This window comes from Artemia sp. Qi Xiang Cuo, chromosome 10 (assembly GCF_049724085.1).
Source record: "Artemia sp. Qi Xiang Cuo chromosome 10, ASM4972408v1, whole genome shotgun sequence".
Taxonomy (NCBI): Eukaryota; Metazoa; Arthropoda; class Branchiopoda; order Anostraca; family Artemiidae; genus Artemia; species Artemia sp. Qi Xiang Cuo.
The window spans coordinates 26,213,230-26,231,405 of record NC_142803.1 but is presented as its reverse complement, the minus strand read 5'-3'; the positions used below and the strand labels follow the sequence as shown (position 1 = coordinate 26,231,405).

Below are 18,176 nucleotides of genomic sequence, written 5' to 3'. Positions count from 1 at the left end.
TAGACCATTCTGGAAAGAGAGAGGTCCGACTCCAGCGAAAAAATTTGAATCTCTAGTTCTTCTTTATGGCTGCGACACATACACAGTACAAACAACTGAGATCACATAGTGAAGGCCTATATTCACACAGTGAAGGTCATATTATTCCATAATATGAGAGATTTTGTGGTTATTAATGCAACTAAAGATGAATTTCGGAAAGGTCATAGATAAAATGGAAAGAATATATTTTGCACAGAAAGTGGTTATAAAAGTGAATGGAAGACTGAAGACAATAATAAACCTAGAAAGAGGTCTGTTGCGAGGGGAGCCTTGTTCTGGAACGCTATTTGAATTATATCTCAACCCACTCTTTCGGTATGTAGAAGAAAGAATGTGTGGTGTTCAAGTTCTGAAAATGTTTTTCTGAAAAGTGCAGCATTCTTAGATGGCGGAAATTTTATCGCAGGAAGTGACAAAGATGTGAAAACTGTGTGCAACTGGTTGCATTGGTACGAGGAAGGATTTCACGTGAAAATACACAGAAAAAAGAGCAGTGTACTACCCTTGAACAAATCTGCAAATTATGACGACATAGCAAGAAACTGTTGTCTCCCATTTGTGGAAAAAGTGCGAGTATTGGGACTGGCTTATGAAAAAGTGCTGAACACAAGACAAATTTGGGAGGAAAAAGAGACTAAAATAGTCGGGATATTAGGTCAACCGAGAAAAAGCCTTTTCAAAACGATGTTCGAAAGAGTTAACGAATTAAAAGAGCCATCTGGAGATTTGTTTGGACGGGGAAACTTGAAAAGTTACAGATGAAAATGCTACACCTTCCTGTGGAATCAAGCGGAACTGGAGTGGCAGATTTCAGGGTAATATGCAAGACGCTTTTCCTCAGAAAGATTTGTGAACTCGTTGTTAAAGAGGAGGGATCAACTGCAATTATGAGGCAGTGGTTTCTTTCTATAGCGAATGAGGATGCAGAAGAGAAGGTGTAAAAATTAAGCCAAAAAATTCCAAACCCTCTGCGGTGGATTGTCAGCCCTTTGAAGAAAGCAGAGGAATTAGGAGCACTGAGATGTGACTTGGGAAATGAGGAACTAAAGAAGGTATCGCGGGATGTTCTTAGAAGTGAGAAAGAACCAAATTACAGAGCTTGAGAAAAGGAGCCGTTCACTGATTTCCAGTTATCTTTTAAAAATCTAAAGGAATTGCCGTTTAATTAGGAACAGAAAGAATTTTTGTATTGAATGATTAATGGATTATTGCCCTTTAGTGACAGACTTACTCGCATTTTGAAACCCCAAACGCCTACTTGTTCAATGTGTGGAGACAAAGTGCTTGACGGACTGATGCAAGAATTGATTCAATGCCCCTCGAACAGTGGATTACCCCAAAGATTAATGGACATATTAGAAAATGAAGGAATCAAAACAGCGTCTGTAGAAGAAAAGAAGAAAGCTCTAAAGCTGTCCTTTTGAGTTAAAGATAAGCCAAGGAACTATGCGCTGTGTTTGTTAGAGACAAGTGTTAACATGCATGGGTGGAAAATGCGGAAACGTCAAAAGCAAGTCAAAATTCCTTTGACGAATGTTTGGCTTGAAAGTTATGTACATGACTTGAGACGGAGTCGAGTGTGGAGGGAGAGAGTAGATGTGGAATGGATGAGTAAAACTGAGTTTTAAATTTGAAAATTTGATAAGTATAAACAGTTTTAAATTATAAATATTATAAAAAATTTGAGGAATGAAGTTAGTATTCAGATGAAAGGATTTTAATTATGTTTTAATGGTTGAAGTATGAATTTTGAGTAGCCAAAAGGGTATTAAAAAGATTTTAGTAGTTTATTTGTGTTTTTAAAGGAGGATTAGAATGGCGTGCCTAAAGATATTGTAAATGCACAGAATTCTACTCCTCCTAGGTTTGTTCAGGGACCAAGGGAAGATTGGGAGGATGGAGGATGATGTATAGTTGATTGAGAACAAGGTTTTAAGAGATATATTTGTGTATAATTAATGCATTTCTACGGTGAGAGGGGTGCCCTATGGCGGAAGGGCACCCTGCGAAACGAGAATGTATTTTTTTGTGGTTTTGAAACTTATAGTAGTATATCTTGTTTTCATCAATTATGTTTGGCTACCCAAATTAAAAAATAAAAAAACTTTTTAAATTAGTGTAGGTGACATTGAATTTTGAAATTAAGTGAAAAAGATTCTTATGTCAACGGGAGGAGAGGAGGGATTTAAAAAAAAACAACACTGAGATCCAACGTCAGTTCTTTTAGCCAAAAATGCACGAGACATGTTCTCCAAATAAACATCCTTGATCAGGTAGCCAACATGAATGAATTTGAAAAACATGATATTTACTCAATAAAATACGACTTTACAAAAAAAAAAATAATAAAACCCCAACGAAGAGCTAAGCTGGTAATTGTTATGCTTCAGCACGAACAACAAAAATAAAGGAATAAAAAAAACATATAACCGAAAGGGGGAAGGACTGGACAAGTAAAGTAATGTTGGGCAAGCAATCCCCAGAAGGACTCCAAAAAGGGCAAAAAACAAATAAAAATAGTATAAAATACGCTTAAGCTCCATCATCAAAGCACAACAAATAAAACTTATTTATTTTCTCGGTCAAATTCTACCCGTTATGGCAAAAAGAAATAGTTGGGATTATGTATCTCAATCTGTATTCATTTGAGGCTAACGGTATTAGATATCTAATGCAGAACCTTAGGAAGTCGGTACACTTAAAATGTGTACATACCAGGAGGCGGCTGAAGAAGAAGGAGAAGAGCCAGAAGGAGGCTGAATCACCAGTGACCTCTCGTAGAAATAGTTATTTGACCTTTGCAAATTACAATGCCATTACATATTTACATCTCTTATACGTTTCAAGTCTAAAATTTTCAGGAAAAAAGTGTAATATTCGCGTCTCCGCTGCAGTTTGAAGTTTCTGTGGTGGTTTTACGGGCGCCCAAAAAGTGTTTAGACATATGATTGCAAAGTAATTTAAGTAAGGTGCAACCAAAGAGTGATGAATTATTTTTAAAACCGAAAATGGAAAAATGAGTTTTACAAGATGTGAGCTGAGGATAACCATGATTCTAGTCCCCTTCCATCGTAAACCTGCATATCCAAATTTATTAAAAAGAATACATGGTCTAGAGTGTCAAATACTTTTTAATATCAAAGAACACGGTATTTATTATCTAAGAAATCATTTAAATTTATAAAAAAAAAGCTTCAACCGCTTGTTCGCTTGAACAGTCTGGTCAAAATCTAAGCTAACGCTCTGTAAAGAAATTTAATTTATCTAAATAAGAAAAAATATTTCCTTTTAATATTTGCTCCATGACTTTAATTTTGATGACAATATCGCAATAGAGTGATATTGTCCTTTTATGTAATGGGGTTGCATGTGCAATTTTCTATCTACCAGGAAATGTACCTGAACGAATATATGAATTAATTACGTGAAGAAGTGGTTCAATCGTTACACGTGCAATATTTTGTAGCAAGCTATTAGAAAGTTTATCATGCCTTAATGAATTCCCATTTTTTAATTTGCCAAGTAAAATTTCTTTACGCTTGTATTTCCGCAAAATTAAGATAGAGATACCATTCAATTGCAAAAAGTACAATCTTGAGTAGCCTACCTTGATTTTTTTTTTCAAAAATGCTAAAAGTGTTTTTGAAAAATATGGCTAAATAAGAGTCTTGCATGGCTTTATTCTGAATCAAAATAAAACAATATCTATATACAAGTTTTCACCACTTCCTGTCTAAATCATTTGTTGGCCTGAGGCCAACAAAGCTACGCACGCTACTCCTCCATCCCAATCTATTACAATCCTTAAGTGCAAATTATGTTCTGGCCCTAGGAAGGCATAGGGGTTTTGAGCCCTACTCATGTTAATTTCTGCTCGTTTTTTAGTTTGACTTGGTTATTTATTGTAATTTCTGTTCGTTTTGGGTTCATTTATTTATCGATGCTGATTTGTGGTAGTTTCACGCTTGTTAGATTATTTTATTCTGTTTTTGCTCATTTTTGTTTTAATGGAGTTCTTTACTTTTCTTTGAAAAATTTATTTTGTGGAAAAAGTTTTTTAATTAACTTCTGTTCGTTTTATATTGACATAGTATTTTCAGAGAAAAATAAAATAATACTTTAAATCTTTTCGTTTTTTTAAGACTTAATAGTATCGCCTGCTATTTATATACTGGAGAAACTTTTTCAGCTATTTTTAAAAAAATATACACTTTTAAAAATCTAAACACAAATAGTAGAGTTTAATTTAGTTTAATACCTCCTCTAGTTGACCTGAAATAGAAAACCTGATACCATTCGCAAAAAAAATCTGTTTACTTTCTTGTATAGCTTGGATACACTTACGCTATTTTGATTTGGTTAAATTTTAAGAGCAGAAGTAGCCTCGAAAGTTTGAAAATAATACCCTCAGTCGTTCTTGGGATACTGCTGAGACACCTTATTGGGAATTAGCATTAACACAGTGCATTTTGATTTAATCTTAAGGAAACATTTAGTTTTTAAACATAATGGACAAATGGGCGTGGGAGTGGGACTAGTTGCCCTCCAATCACTTTCGACTATTAAAAGGGGCATTAGCCTTTTATATTTTCAATCGAATGAGCCCTTTTCGAAGTTCCAACGACAAATCCTTCGATACGAAGTGCCCTGGTCTAAACAAAAAAAAATATAATAATAATGATAATGCATTGTACCCACATCGATCTTTACTATAAAAATGTCAAGCCTTCCAATTTCTTTCGACTATTAAAAAGAGCACTAGCCCTTTCAATTTCCAATCGATTGAGTCCTTTTTGAGTTTCTACGACAACGCTTTCTATAAACACCTTATATGCCCCCAGGGCATAAATTACAACCCTTGCCCTGAGGGCTGTGAGGGGGTTGACATCCTTAAAGGTCTAATTTCCAGAACTTTCAACTATGTTAAACATAATGGCTATCTAAAAATTTTGATACGACGTATTTGGGGAAACGTTGGGCTTTAGAGAGGCTTCATTTGATCTTCAATAACTTTCAACTATTAAAAAAGGCACTATCACTTTCAATTTCCAATCGATTAAGACCTTTTGAAGTTTTTACGACAACTCTTTCAATAAAAACCTTATCTGCACTCCGGGCATAAATTACAACCCTTTGCCCTGAGGGCTGTGCGGGGGGTGTCATCCTCAAAGACATAATTTCCGTACCTTTCAACTACGTTTAATAAAAGAAGTATCTAAAAATTTTGATTGGATGTGTTTGGGGAAAAAGTGGGTGTGAGAGGGGGGTTACTTGCCATCTAATTACTTTTGACTATTAATAAGGTCACTAGCCGTTTTAATTTCAAATCAAATGACTCCTTTTTGAAGTTTCTATAACAACGTTCTCTATAAAAAAAACCTTTTATGCCCCCAGGGCATAACTTACAAACCTGTCCCTGATGGCTCTGGGGGGAGTGTCATCCTCAAAAACTTAATTTACGGACTTTTTTAACTACGTCAAACAAAATGGCTATCTCAAAAATTTGATTGGAGATGGTTGGGAAAAAGGTGAGTCCGAGAGGGGTGTTAGTTATCCTTCAATCACTTTCAACTATTAAAAAGGGCACAAGCCCTTCTAATTTCCAGTCGAAAGAGCCCTTTTTGAAGTTTCTACAGCATCATTATCTATAAAAACTTTATATGCCCCCAAGGCATAACTTACATCCCATGCCCCGAGGGCTCTGAGGGGGTCATCATCCTCAAAGACATATTTTCTAAAACTTTAAACTACGTTGAACAAAATGGCTATCTAAAAATTTTGATTGGATGTGTTTGGGGAAAAGGCGGGCGTGAGAGGGGGTTAGCTGCCCTCAAATCAGTTTTGACCATTAAAAAGGGCACTAGCCCTTTGATTATCCAATCGAATGAGCCCTTTTTCAAGTTTCTACAACAAAGCTTTCAATAAAAACCTTATATGCCCCCAGGGCATAACTTACAACCCTTACCCTGAGAGCTGTGGGGGGAGTGTTATCCTCAAAGATATTATTTTCAGACCTTTCAACTGCTTTGAACAAAATAGCTATCTCAAAATTTTGATTGGATGTGTTTGGATAAATGGTGGCCGTGGAAGGGGTGTTAGTTGCTGTCCAATCCCTTTCGAATTTTAAATAGGGTAGTACCCATTACAAAATTCAATAAAATGAGCCTTTTTTGAAGTTGCTACAACAACGCCTTCTATAAAAACCTTATATGCCACCGGGGCATAACTTAAAACCCTTGCCCTGGAGGCTTTGCGGGAGAGTCCTCCTCAAAAACCTAATTTCTATCTGGAAATCAGCTACGCTGAACAAAATGGCTATCTCAAAATTTTGATTGGAAGTCTTTGGGTAAATAGTGGGCGTGGAAGGGGTGTTAGTTGCCTTCCAATCACTTTCGAGTATTAAATAGGGCACAAGCCACTCTAACTTCCAATCGAAACTCCTTCGATACAAAGTGCCCTGGTCTAAATAAAAATAAATAAATAATACATTTTGCCAACATCGTTCTTTACTTAGGCAGCGCCATTTTGCGCTGCCTATGATATTGTACAAAACATCATTTTGACAATCTAGTTACACATAGCATCTTCTGATTTAGTTCAAGATCCCTCTCAACACTCCCTGAAAGATTCAACTTAATACTCTTAGTGATTTCTGACATGTCACAGATACACCCTTTGACGACATAGATGCATATAGTGTCTTTTGATTTAGCTCAATACCCCCTCAAAAATTCCCCAAGTTCCAACTTAATACCCTTAGCCGTTTCTTTGATACTGCGGATATGCCCTTTTGACAACCTGGATGCACATAATATATCTTGATTTATTTCAACATCCCTTTCAACATTGCTTGATGGTTTCAACTTAATGCCTTTAGCTGTTCTTGAGATATTTCAAATATTGCCTTTTGACAACCTGGATGCACAATGTGCCTTTTGATTTAGTTCAACTTCCTCCGCCCCCTTTGACATACCTTGAAAATTTCAACTTAATACGCGTGGCCGTTAATAACATATTGTAGGTACGCCGTTTTGACAGCCAGGTTGCACATAGCGTCTTCTGATTTAGTTCAATGTACCCCTCAACATTCTTTGAAAGTTTCAACTTAATACCCTTAGCTGTACCTGAGTTATTGCAGATAGGCTGTTTCAATAGCCTGGATGCACAAAGGGTCCTTTGATTTAGTTTAATATCTCCATCATTACTTTCTAGAGGTTTCAACCTAATACCCTTAGTGGTTCCTGAGATATAAAACCAAAAGTTTGCTTTCTTTTTATTTGTTTTATATTGTATTCTGCTGATAACACCTGTTGCATATACTGCCAAATAGACCCCGGCACCGCGCCGACGGATCGACCGAACGCCGCCGACGAGAAGCCCGGTCAAACGCCACCGAAGTGTCGTACCGCAGCGGGCTGGTCACAACCCCCCCGCCACCGGCAGAGGTGGCGGCGTTCGGTCGACTTCAAATTAACTTTACAGCAATTCTTTATTGCGTCAACCGCAAAGTCGGAGCTTTTTCTTCTCGTGTGGTTTAGTATTCCGACTTGCCTGATTAGAAATCAAGCAGGGCTTGCACTATCCCCGAATTTTCGGGTGTTTTCCCAAAAATCTATGCGTCACCCCGAAACAAAATTTGGTTCCCCAAATCCCCGAATATCACGCAATCACGGTGCCACCCCTAGCGATTTATCACCAGTGACTTTCCCTGCCAAATATTACTTTGCATACCATAATTCTTAACTACTCTCTTGTTCATTAATTTTCGTCTCTTTTGTTACTTTGCAGAAGAAAGTGACAGATGCAATATGTAAGTGTCAATAGTGTAATATACACAGTTCTTCACGTGCTGACAAAAAAAGAATCGTCTTAATGATATGAATTTAAATTATTTCAAATGCAGTTCCCTAATCGCTATTTCTTACATCATTCGTAGTCAAGAATTTTATTTTTAAGTTGAATAGAATTATAGAACGCATTCACTACTATACAGCTTCAGCCTTCACTTGGATTTTGAAATTGACAGCCGACAGATTGTTTCTACAGTTGAATTCTAAATTTGCATATTTTTTTTTGCTGTTTTTAGATAATAATTTATTAATTTTTAATAATTAATTTTTGAACCCTGATAGAAAATAAAATATTTTTTCTGAAAAAATTTTTCCCCCCCCCCACAAAAAAAAAAAAACAACCTTCTATTGACACATAATTTATCTATAGACTAAGCTATGTACAATGTTGGGGAATTAAATATTGAACCGGAAATTACCGTAAAAATATGCTTCATAAATAAATTGTAAATTATTGCCTATAGGAGGGATAGGGGGCTATCATTTTTAAATGATAATACCTCTTTTTTTTTATTGAAAGCAGGGATGCCAAAAAGATAATTATTTTTTTTCATTTAAAGTGAAGACAGAAGAAAATGATATCAAATTCCCTGGGAAACCATTGAAATATTTTGATAGACCCAGGGCCCACCATTAGGACTTGTTCATTGTCTTGGGTATTTTGCGATTTCTCAGAGGCTACTGGCCTAATTTGGCTTTTGTGTGTGCTCCATTTTAATTAGATTCTTTGGATCTTATTGAATGCCACGGCGAATCTATGACTCAGTTTTTCAGTCATTTGAGGTATATCTGAATAATTTCGATATTTTTGTTGTTGTATTTGTACCCCTTTACTTATACCCTCAATTTTTTTTTTCAAGGAACACTAGGCTGTTTAACGTTATTTTGCGTGTTTGTTTGAACCATATAGTGACCTAGTTAATTATTAAGTAAATTATTTTTCTAATGAAAGCTGAGACGGTATCCTATCATGGTGGTATCCCGTGGGGGGGGGGTAGGGAGGTATTACATTTAAATGATAATATCTCGAATTTTTTTTATTGAAAGCAGGGATCCCAAAAAGTTATTTTTTTTAAATTTAAAGCAGAAACGGCATCCTATCAAGGTGATATCCCAGGGGGGGGGGGTAGTGAGCTATCATATTTAAATGATAATACCTCGATTATTTTTGAAAGCAGGGCTGCCAAAAGTTAATTTTTTTTTATTTAAAGCAGAGACGGTATCCTATCAAGATGGTATCCAGAGGGGGGGGGATAGGGTTTTATTGTATTTAAGTGATAGTACCTTGATTTTTTTTTTTTTTAAAGCAGTGATGCTAAAAAGTTGAAAAGTTGACAAAAATCAACAAGATTTTCGTGAGTTATACTTGATTCAGCACTTGTATGGTTTTGTCGTCCAAAGGGAAAGGGACATATGCGTCCAACCCGTTTTTTTTCTTATTGATGAAACGGGTTTACTTTGAAAACATTCATTCATAACTACCAGGCAGATTCACACTAAAACGAATTGGTGTGACGAAAACGATATCGACATCCCCACCTAACGTTGCGCTCGACTGACAATGGCGCCCTTTGTCCAGTGCCCAAGTTAAATTAAAAGGCCAGGTCTTAATAAAAGCTTTCAATTTGGGAGGTTCAAGGAGGAGTCTTTGACAGTCTTATGACCTCAGGGTACTAGATGTTGCAACGTTCTTAAGTATCTACAGTGGTTTAACAATTCGATCACCCCACAAATGATTATCAAAAATATACACAAATATAAAAAATGTAACATTTGGAATATCATAACACATTTTTCAAAGCTTTGAAGAAAAGCAAAAAAGGCTAAATACCCCTAACTACGCTTAAAAGCTATTTTAAAAAGAAACTCTTTGGAGATTTCCATGGAAATGACCATAGCAGAAGCTTTGAGCCTAGGTGGGGATCAAAGAGGTGTCTTTGAGTATTTTGACCACATGTGACTTATTGTTGCGACTTTCTTAAATTTGGGAATTTTTGTGAGCATTTGGAAATCAAAGCTTAAACTCAATAACTGATACTAAGTGTCCTAACATTTTGTTTGGATTAAAAGTGACGAACTAGGATGAAAATCCCAACATCTTCCAGGAGCTACTTCATTCTGCATATTATTTCGTTTAGTTACATTTAAAACAGATGAGCTTTTCATCTTTTATCTAAGAAAATAGCTGGCACTTAATTTTTCTTCATATCAAATAAACCATTAAGAGTTTTTTGTTTCATTGTAATTGAAAACTTCTCATGTGAAGTGTTGATCATGTATTTCTCAATTTGATAAACTTAATCCTTTTAGATGCAGTTTATAATTTGACTGATATTAGGTATTTATCTGTTTATAATTTGGAATGAATCCCCAAAAGAAAAAATGAACAATAACCAAAAGAGCAGCCAAAACCAATAAAAAAGCAGCAGTTCAGCCTTAGCCTACAAGACATATTCTATAAAGAAGCCAAAAAAAACTTTAAAATCTTTTTTTTTAATTGTTATTAAAAACCAGTTTTTAATACAAGAAGGCTTTTTAGGAATCCAAAAGAGCAAAAAAAAAACAATCAATACCGAAGTCGCCCATTTAAACTGTTTTAAAGGTGACAAAACAGATATAGGCAAAAGGCATTATAAAAAAATGGAGGTTCTAAGTTCAAACTTATATTCAAAGTTTTTACCCAAATAGCTGACGAATTTTGTGATACGGTATTTGAAGTTTTGTATACAGTAATGCTTGATGAAAAAAACTACTAATTTTGATAATTATTTATGTTAAGAATACATAGCTCATGGATAGTTCAACTACTCGTATTATGCAAGGGTTCTGAAACGTCACAGCAATTTCGTTTCTACCAGATTTCTACTTCTCTTGATGAATAACGAAGAAGACCAGTTTCCAGCCAGCGACTTGTGAATTTTGATCATTAATAGGCTCGAATCTGTTGTAAACTTAAGCTGTGATTTGAGAAAGACTGATGAAAACATTAATGCTTGCGGTCAACATTGATCGCCCCAGCGGTGCACCGCCGACATCTTACCGGCGGTGCGCCACCAACATCTTACCGGCTGCGCGGCGTGGCGCGCTATTTTTGGCCCCGCCGCCACCGGTCTTCCCTCATCGGCGCGGCGCCGTGGTCTACTGCCAAAATATTTGCTGAGGTTGTATTTACTGTGTTAATCATTGTCTCACAAATTTCCTCTTTATCTTCTCTTGTTTTCTATAGAAGTATAGGAATATATGAGAAACAAGAAAACTGGTCACCTAGCTCTGGTGTTTTCTTTAAAACATCAAGGAAAGTAATCCTGAGGACAATTGTTTAGCTAAATTTGACATAACTGGATAAGAATAGGCAATCTGTTCTTAGGTTGATATAAGCTCACTTACTTCTCAATACATTTCTTGCCATAAAGATGTCCACATGCTAAGCATGCCACCCTATGTGATCCTGCTGTATTCCAGGGTTCAAAACATATTGAGCAAACTGTTTCTTCATCACTATCTGGTTCATCATGTCCACTTCCCTGTTCGACAGTCTCTTCTCCTTTATCAGCGCCAGGGGGTATTATGCTTGTGAACACCTCAGGTTCTTGATCCTGCTAGAACAAAAAAATAGATAGAATTAACGAAGAAAGGCTTAGAACAACGTTGATATACCACCATGTTTCTGTCATTGTCATATGGTACTTTTTATTAATGAAAAGGGTCCCATGGTAACATATTGTGGATTCTTATCTGCATCTTCAAGCATGGAAATCGACCCAGCAAAGTACAAAACTTTATAAGAAACCCTGAAAAGATTTATCAAGAATATTCCTAGTCTATACATTTATAATGGACAACTTCCCCGACCCCACCTTAAAAAAGAAGTGGTTGTTTGAAAGTTATAATCCAATTTGGCAAATCTGTTGAGCATTTAAACCTCTAAAACACTGAAATCATTGTTTAATATCACATTTTAGGTTACAGACTCTATAGCTCTCATAACAAGAGATTTAAGTGGGTTGGGTGTAATTTTGTAAATCCAGTGTTTTCGTTTAGTGTTTGTAATATTTTAGTGTTTTTAACTATAACTTTCTATAATAAACACTCCTCTTTTTTTCTGATAAGCTTTATCTTTTTTTATGCAATGGAAAGATCTTTGAAATTAATTTTCTTGACTAGAATAGCTAGCACAAGTACATAAAAATAAAAATAAAACTGAGGCCTGGAGGCTGCCTTGGCAAGTCGTCCGAAGTTCTCACTAAATCATTCATCAGTAGTAGCAATGGGTGGTGTACACAAAGGACAGGGATATATTCGACGCCATTAAGACGTGTGGGAGTGAGCCAAGAATAGTGGAATAGTAGATAAATAAATAATAATAATTCATCCATAAAGTAGTCAGATTTGATTGAGCTTTTCCTCATAAAATGCTAATAATTGAAAGATTTATAACTCATGAAAGATATATCACTCATAAATAGAATTTTAGACCAAAAGATAATTTTAAAAACTCTCTTTTGAATATTTTAAAGCTTATAGGAATGATTGAGGTAGGAATTAAAAGATGTTGCCAGAGGACAAACCCTATTACAACACGTGCTACAACCAACAAGCATACTCAAGGCAAAGTAAAACATCAGATGTGCCTATAATAAACGCTGTAATGGTGCCTATGCTACAAGCATGTGTCTTTCAGTTATTGCTTTTTCCGCCAAACACTTCATATGGAAGGAGTATCCTTACAAAATTGGGAAATGGTTCATTCAAGCGGAAATTGAAAGTTTAAGGGTCTTTTATTAGAGTAAAATGTGACTGGAGGGTGACAAGCCCCCCTCCGGTCCCCCTTTTTATTAAAATGCCCCCCATAACCATTCAATACACCAGATCAATGTTTTCAGATAGCCATTTTGTTAGTATTTGTCGAAGGTCCAATAAATAGCCTCCAGATATGATATAATCCTCATGGCCCCCAGGGCAAGAGTCATAAATTATGCAAATCGCCATTATTTACAGATAGATTTTCTAAATATCATGTAGGGTTCTAGTGGCTTGAAACTTTTAGGTATCGCTCTCCTAATCAAAAGAACAACGCAATGCCTAATGGGCGGGGGAGAAAGGCTGTAAAAGGGCCTCAAATTTGTTTGTCACCAGTGGCGTCATTTCATTCTGAACTAAGGGGAGCTAAGCAACCTCTGTAGCACCCCTAAATTGGTCAGCTCAAAGCTGTTGAACAATGATATTTCTTCACAGTGGTTAGCACAGGCCTCTCCCGAAATCGACTAATAATAGCAAGAAGCAATTTAAATGTGTTTAATGAATACAGAGATAACTTAAGTTGGAAATTAATTTACAGTTTCATTGTTACACTGAGAACCAACAAGGTCTCATTTTTCTAAAAATGTTTTCTAACGATTTATTTTATATAGTTTGATTTTATATAATAATTTTATATATTTAAATATATTTTCTAACCATAGTATTGGAATCCAACAATTTCCTAAGAGCCTTTTCACTAAATATTATCATCAGATCTCTCATAACTTTCCTTACTGATCTATTCCAGTATGCCCATCTTGTAGTAAATGATTACTCCAGCTGAAAAACAGTTATGCCAGTGGCTTTCTGAGCATTAAGAAACACTTGGTAGCATGTACTGCTATTCTTGATAAAACAGTGCAGCTCTGGAAGAGTGGCGAAAAAAGATGCCATTCCTCTCAAGTTCTGTATGGAATCCCCCAAAACAAGGTTGAGTCTATAAGGATGGCAGTTAATGTAAATTGCATGCGGTGCAGTTGATTTAATACGGGCTTGCCCACCTGAAAATTGGCCGCTCATGAAACTGCCCTGGTATTTTCACAGAAAAATGTAAAAACTACAAATGTCCACCTCCCTCTAGATGTTCAACAGTAATTTCCTCTCCCCAATCGGAAAATTTCTTGAACTGATAACAATTGATAGGTTTGAGTTTTTCTTTCAATGCTCAGGTTGTTCTTGTATAGCTCTTATTTGTTAAGTTTTTCTGGTTTTCTTACCTTTTTTTTTATAAGCTGGTTCAAGCTACGCCCCCCCCCCGTTAATAAAGTCTTTCATTTGCGAAGTCAAAATATTTGGTCTTTGATTGTTAGTACAATTTCTTTTTAACTGTTTTATTAACAAATCTTTTCCTTTTGGATATTCTCGTTTTGTTATGATCTTTGGTGTGTAGGATTAAGTATCATTCTTCAAGATCTGTATCAATTCTTTGAATTGCCCTTTTATATAATATATTTTTCTTGTCTTTCTAAAAATTTCTGTTAGTTTTAAGTTTTAATGTCACTCCTTACTTTCGGTTCAAAAAAACTTGTATTTTTATGTAATTTCTGAACGTTTTTAATTAATACAGGTTTTGAATTTTGCTCACCATACATTAATAATTAAAATTAAATTTGCATATTAATTTTATTTTTTAAACTAATAATAACCTTATAATAACCTAATTTTGATTTTTATTTCAGTTATTTAAGAATGATTTCTGAATCACAAAGGCTGTTTAATTAGAATAATAATCTCTTTTAAAAGCTGAAAAAAACTTTAGCATAAGAGCAAGCTATTTAGGAGAGGCAATTCCCCTTATATACGTAATACTTTATGTTTGTTTTAAGTTTTAATGTTACTTTGTACTTTCAGATGAAAAAACTTGTTTTTTTATTTAATTTTTGATTGTTTTTTAAATAATGCTGGGAAATCCAGCCTTCATAAAAATTATCTTCTCCCATGATAAATTCCTCCATGGAAAGATCCTCCAACGAAACCACCTCCCCCCCACCACCAGAAAAAATTCCCCCTGAAAACATCTGTATACTTCCCAATCACCAATGCTATATTTAAACGATGGACAAAACTCATTACTTGAAGCCCTTTCCCCGGGGACTGTGGGGAATTAAGCCGTCCTCAAAGACATAGTTATTAGATTTTTCTACTATGCTGAACAAAACAGTTATCTCAAAATTTTGATCCGGTGACTTAGGGAAAAAACGAGCGTGGGAGGGGGCCTAGGTGCCCTCCAAATTTGTTGGTCATTTAAAGAGGTCATTTGAACTTTTACTTTCCCTTCGAATGAACCCTCTCGCAACATTCTAGGACCACTGGGTCAATACCACCACCCCTGGGAAAAAAAAATAATAAAAAAATAAACATGGATCCATGATCTTTCTTCTGGCAAAAATTTGAAATTTCCACATTTTTGCAGATAGGAGCTTCAAAATTCTACAGTAGGGTTACCTGATACGCTGAATATAATGGTGTAATTTTCATTAAGATTCTATTACTTTTAGGTGGTGTTTTCATCCTTTTTTCAAAAATAAGGCAAATTTTCTCGGCTCGTAACTTTTTATAGGTAGGACTAAACTTGATGAAAATTATATATATAAAATCAGCATAAAAATACAATTCTTTTGATGCATCTATTGGTAACAAAATACCATTTTTTAGAGTTTTGGTCACTATTGAGCCGGGTTGCTCCTTACTTACAGTTTGTTATCACTAACTGTTTGATAATGCGTCTATGGCTACTAGTAATGCAGTAAGTCTGCCATTGTACAAAGTAGTGTTTTATTTACCAAGTCCTTAAACAGAGCAGACCTGAGTCACACACAACTCAGAAAAGAGTCACAACAGATTCACAAACAGTCTCAAAGAAATATAGAGTATGTAATACGTATATATGGAGGGGATCACTGCTCCAGAATCATGTAACCAACATGTATAATTTTATTATGGATCCTAGGCCCAATTACCTTATTGTAATGAAATCTGGTCACCATGGCTTTAACAAATAGGCAATAAAAATACGTAATGGTACATGAAAAAGGAATAATAAATAAATGTGTTTGGGAATGAAGCCCACTATATATTGTTGTGAAGTACAGCTATATTAGAAACGGATTTGTTTTAATTGAGAACAATTTTTTATGTATTTTTTTTTTAAACTTCAAATCAAACCGACAGAAATTGAGACAACCAATTTGGGGCCCCTCCTAAAATCAGGGTGGGGTTATAGCCCCATCTAGCCCCCCCTAAATGACGCCCCTGTTTGTCACGTATTCGGCTTAAAACGTACAGCCATGTGTCCTTGGTCCTTAGCCAAGAGGAACCTAATGTGCTAAAAAAAAGGTTCCAGGTCATAATCCTCCCCCACAAAAATTAGGGCCAAAAAACTTCTTTTTCAATGGGCTAACAACTTATATCCTTAAGGCCTTTGGATAAGGAGATCCAAATACAGAAGGAAAAATCGAATAAACATTAGTTTTCTCAATATGGGATTTGACAAAGGGCTAAAAACGTTTTTGTTCCCTGGCCACTTTGTATGGAAGGGGTTGTCAAAGAAACTTGGGAGGGGGCTAATTCTAACAGAAACTGAAGATTCTAGTACCCTTTTAAGAGCTAAAAGTTATTGGATGGCAACCATCCTCCCTCCTGTTCCCTTTTCTGCTATCCATCCCACCCCCTAGCCCCCATTATATTGAAATTTTGAGATAACCCTTTTGTTCAGAAACGTTGAAGGATCTAACAAATATGGCCCAAGGATTCAAATCTCCCCACAGTCCCAGGAGCAATGGCGCTAAAGCGTCTAAATTACCCATTGGCACAGATAGGTTTTAGTAGAAAAGACAGCCCTTTTTGGTCTTGGTAGTCCAATAAGCTAGGACTTCCTAGAGATTGTTTGCTAGGTCAAGATTGCTAAAGTTTCCCAAGGGTAACGCACTGGAAATAAGACGCTCTCCTCAGTAAATCCAAAGACACTGTGTGCATGTCACCTAAGTTTTCAAATTATCTGCAGTATTTTGGGAACAGCTTAGAGGTGGGGTCGATTTGAAACTTTCAAATTTGGACTTTGGACTTGGAATCTGGACTTCCAAAATTTAGACTAGGAAGGAAAATTAAAAGACATTCAGGTCTTCAAAATAGCCTATCAGCGATATCTCAGGAGCAGCTTGAAGGTGAGTTGAAATTTTCAGGTACTGTTTGGAAAAGAAAAGGAGAGGGTGGAGCAATGGGCTTTTGTGTTGTGGTGAGGGGGAATGGTCAACCCTCTCTGATCCATCAAAAGGTTTTACACTATACATTCCTACGGAAGTTATAATCTATGTACAAAAGACACTATATGTTGCCAAGTTATCAAATGAGCATGTCTGCAATACCACAGAAAAATCTTGAGGTATTAAATTGAAACTTTCAGTGAGTGTTGAGGGGGCAGAGGCAATTGAAATCGAATTATGGCTCAAGGTAACAGGGCAGAGATAAATCAAAAGACACTATATATATCCATGTTATCAAAATACCACATGTGTAATAGATTGATAACAGCTCAGGGGATGGATTTGAAACATTCAGGTTGCATTAGAGAAGGGATAAATGAGGAATAGGAGGAATTCAAATTCCATGTTGAGGTGAGAATTTTTCTCTCTGGTCAACCAAACTGTTTTTATATTACAAGTTCCTATAGAACTTAGAATCTATTTGCAGTTAAATTGCAAATTAAATCAAAAGACATCATGTTGGCAGGTTATCAAATAGCATATCTACAATACTGCAATAGCATAATGGTTTTGAATTTCAAGTTGAAAGCTTCAGGGAGTATTTTTTTAGGGGGCGGCACCTGGACCCCCAATTTAAGTTGAGCACTTTAAGTCCTTGTGGAATCAGAATCTATTCATGGTGAAGTAACAATGTAAATTGAAATACACTACATGTGCCCAGACAATCAAATTATGGTATGTGCAATCTCTAATAGCATGCAAGATAGAGCTGAAACTCCCAGGGCATGTTGGAGGTTCAAATGCATTTCAAATTTTGACTTGGGGGGAAGGGCAGAGGTAAATACAAAAGCACTATCAATGTCAGGCCATCAAAATATTGTATCTGCATTATCTCAAGAACAGCAAAAGGAATACAGTGGAAACTTTTACGTTAGGTACGTGTGGAGGGAGGGGGGCATGAAAACTTCAATAAAGAATAAAAGCAAAAGAGGAGAAAAACAAGAATTGGGTTCATAAGACCAAGGAAAATAATGGATGAAACAAGACAGATATTTCAGGAGTCACTTCCTTTCTTCAGTGCTACAAGAGAAAGTCTCAAAGAAAAATTTTAACATTTTTTTTAGCAAAAACAAAAACAAAACAATTGGATAAAAATAAAAAGGAGTAAACAAAAAAAAAACAACATCAAAAGCGAAAAAAAAAAACTGAAAGAATTAAAAACCTAACAACATGGAAAAGAAAAACAGAAATAATCCAATTTAACATAATTAAAAGTATTAAA

The 18,176-nt window shown here is 35.7% G+C and overlaps 1 protein-coding gene across 4 annotated transcripts in view; it reads right to left on the bottom strand.

The window, feature by feature from the left end:
* LOC148947618 (E3 ubiquitin-protein ligase RFWD3-like) overlaps nucleotides 1–18,176 on the bottom strand; it is a 28,698-nt gene that overhangs the window by 4,287 nt on the left and 6,235 nt on the right. For 2 of the 4 annotated variants that reach the window (XM_089096171.1, XM_089096169.1), the window contains exon 2: nucleotides 11,280–11,491. In XM_089096171.1, coding sequence (XP_088952297.1) covers nucleotides 11,280–11,491 — 212 coding nt within the window. The remainder of the gene's footprint in view (nucleotides 1–11,279; nucleotides 11,492–18,176) is intronic. The other 2 variants (XM_089096170.1, XM_089096172.1) reach the window with 1 other exon arrangement.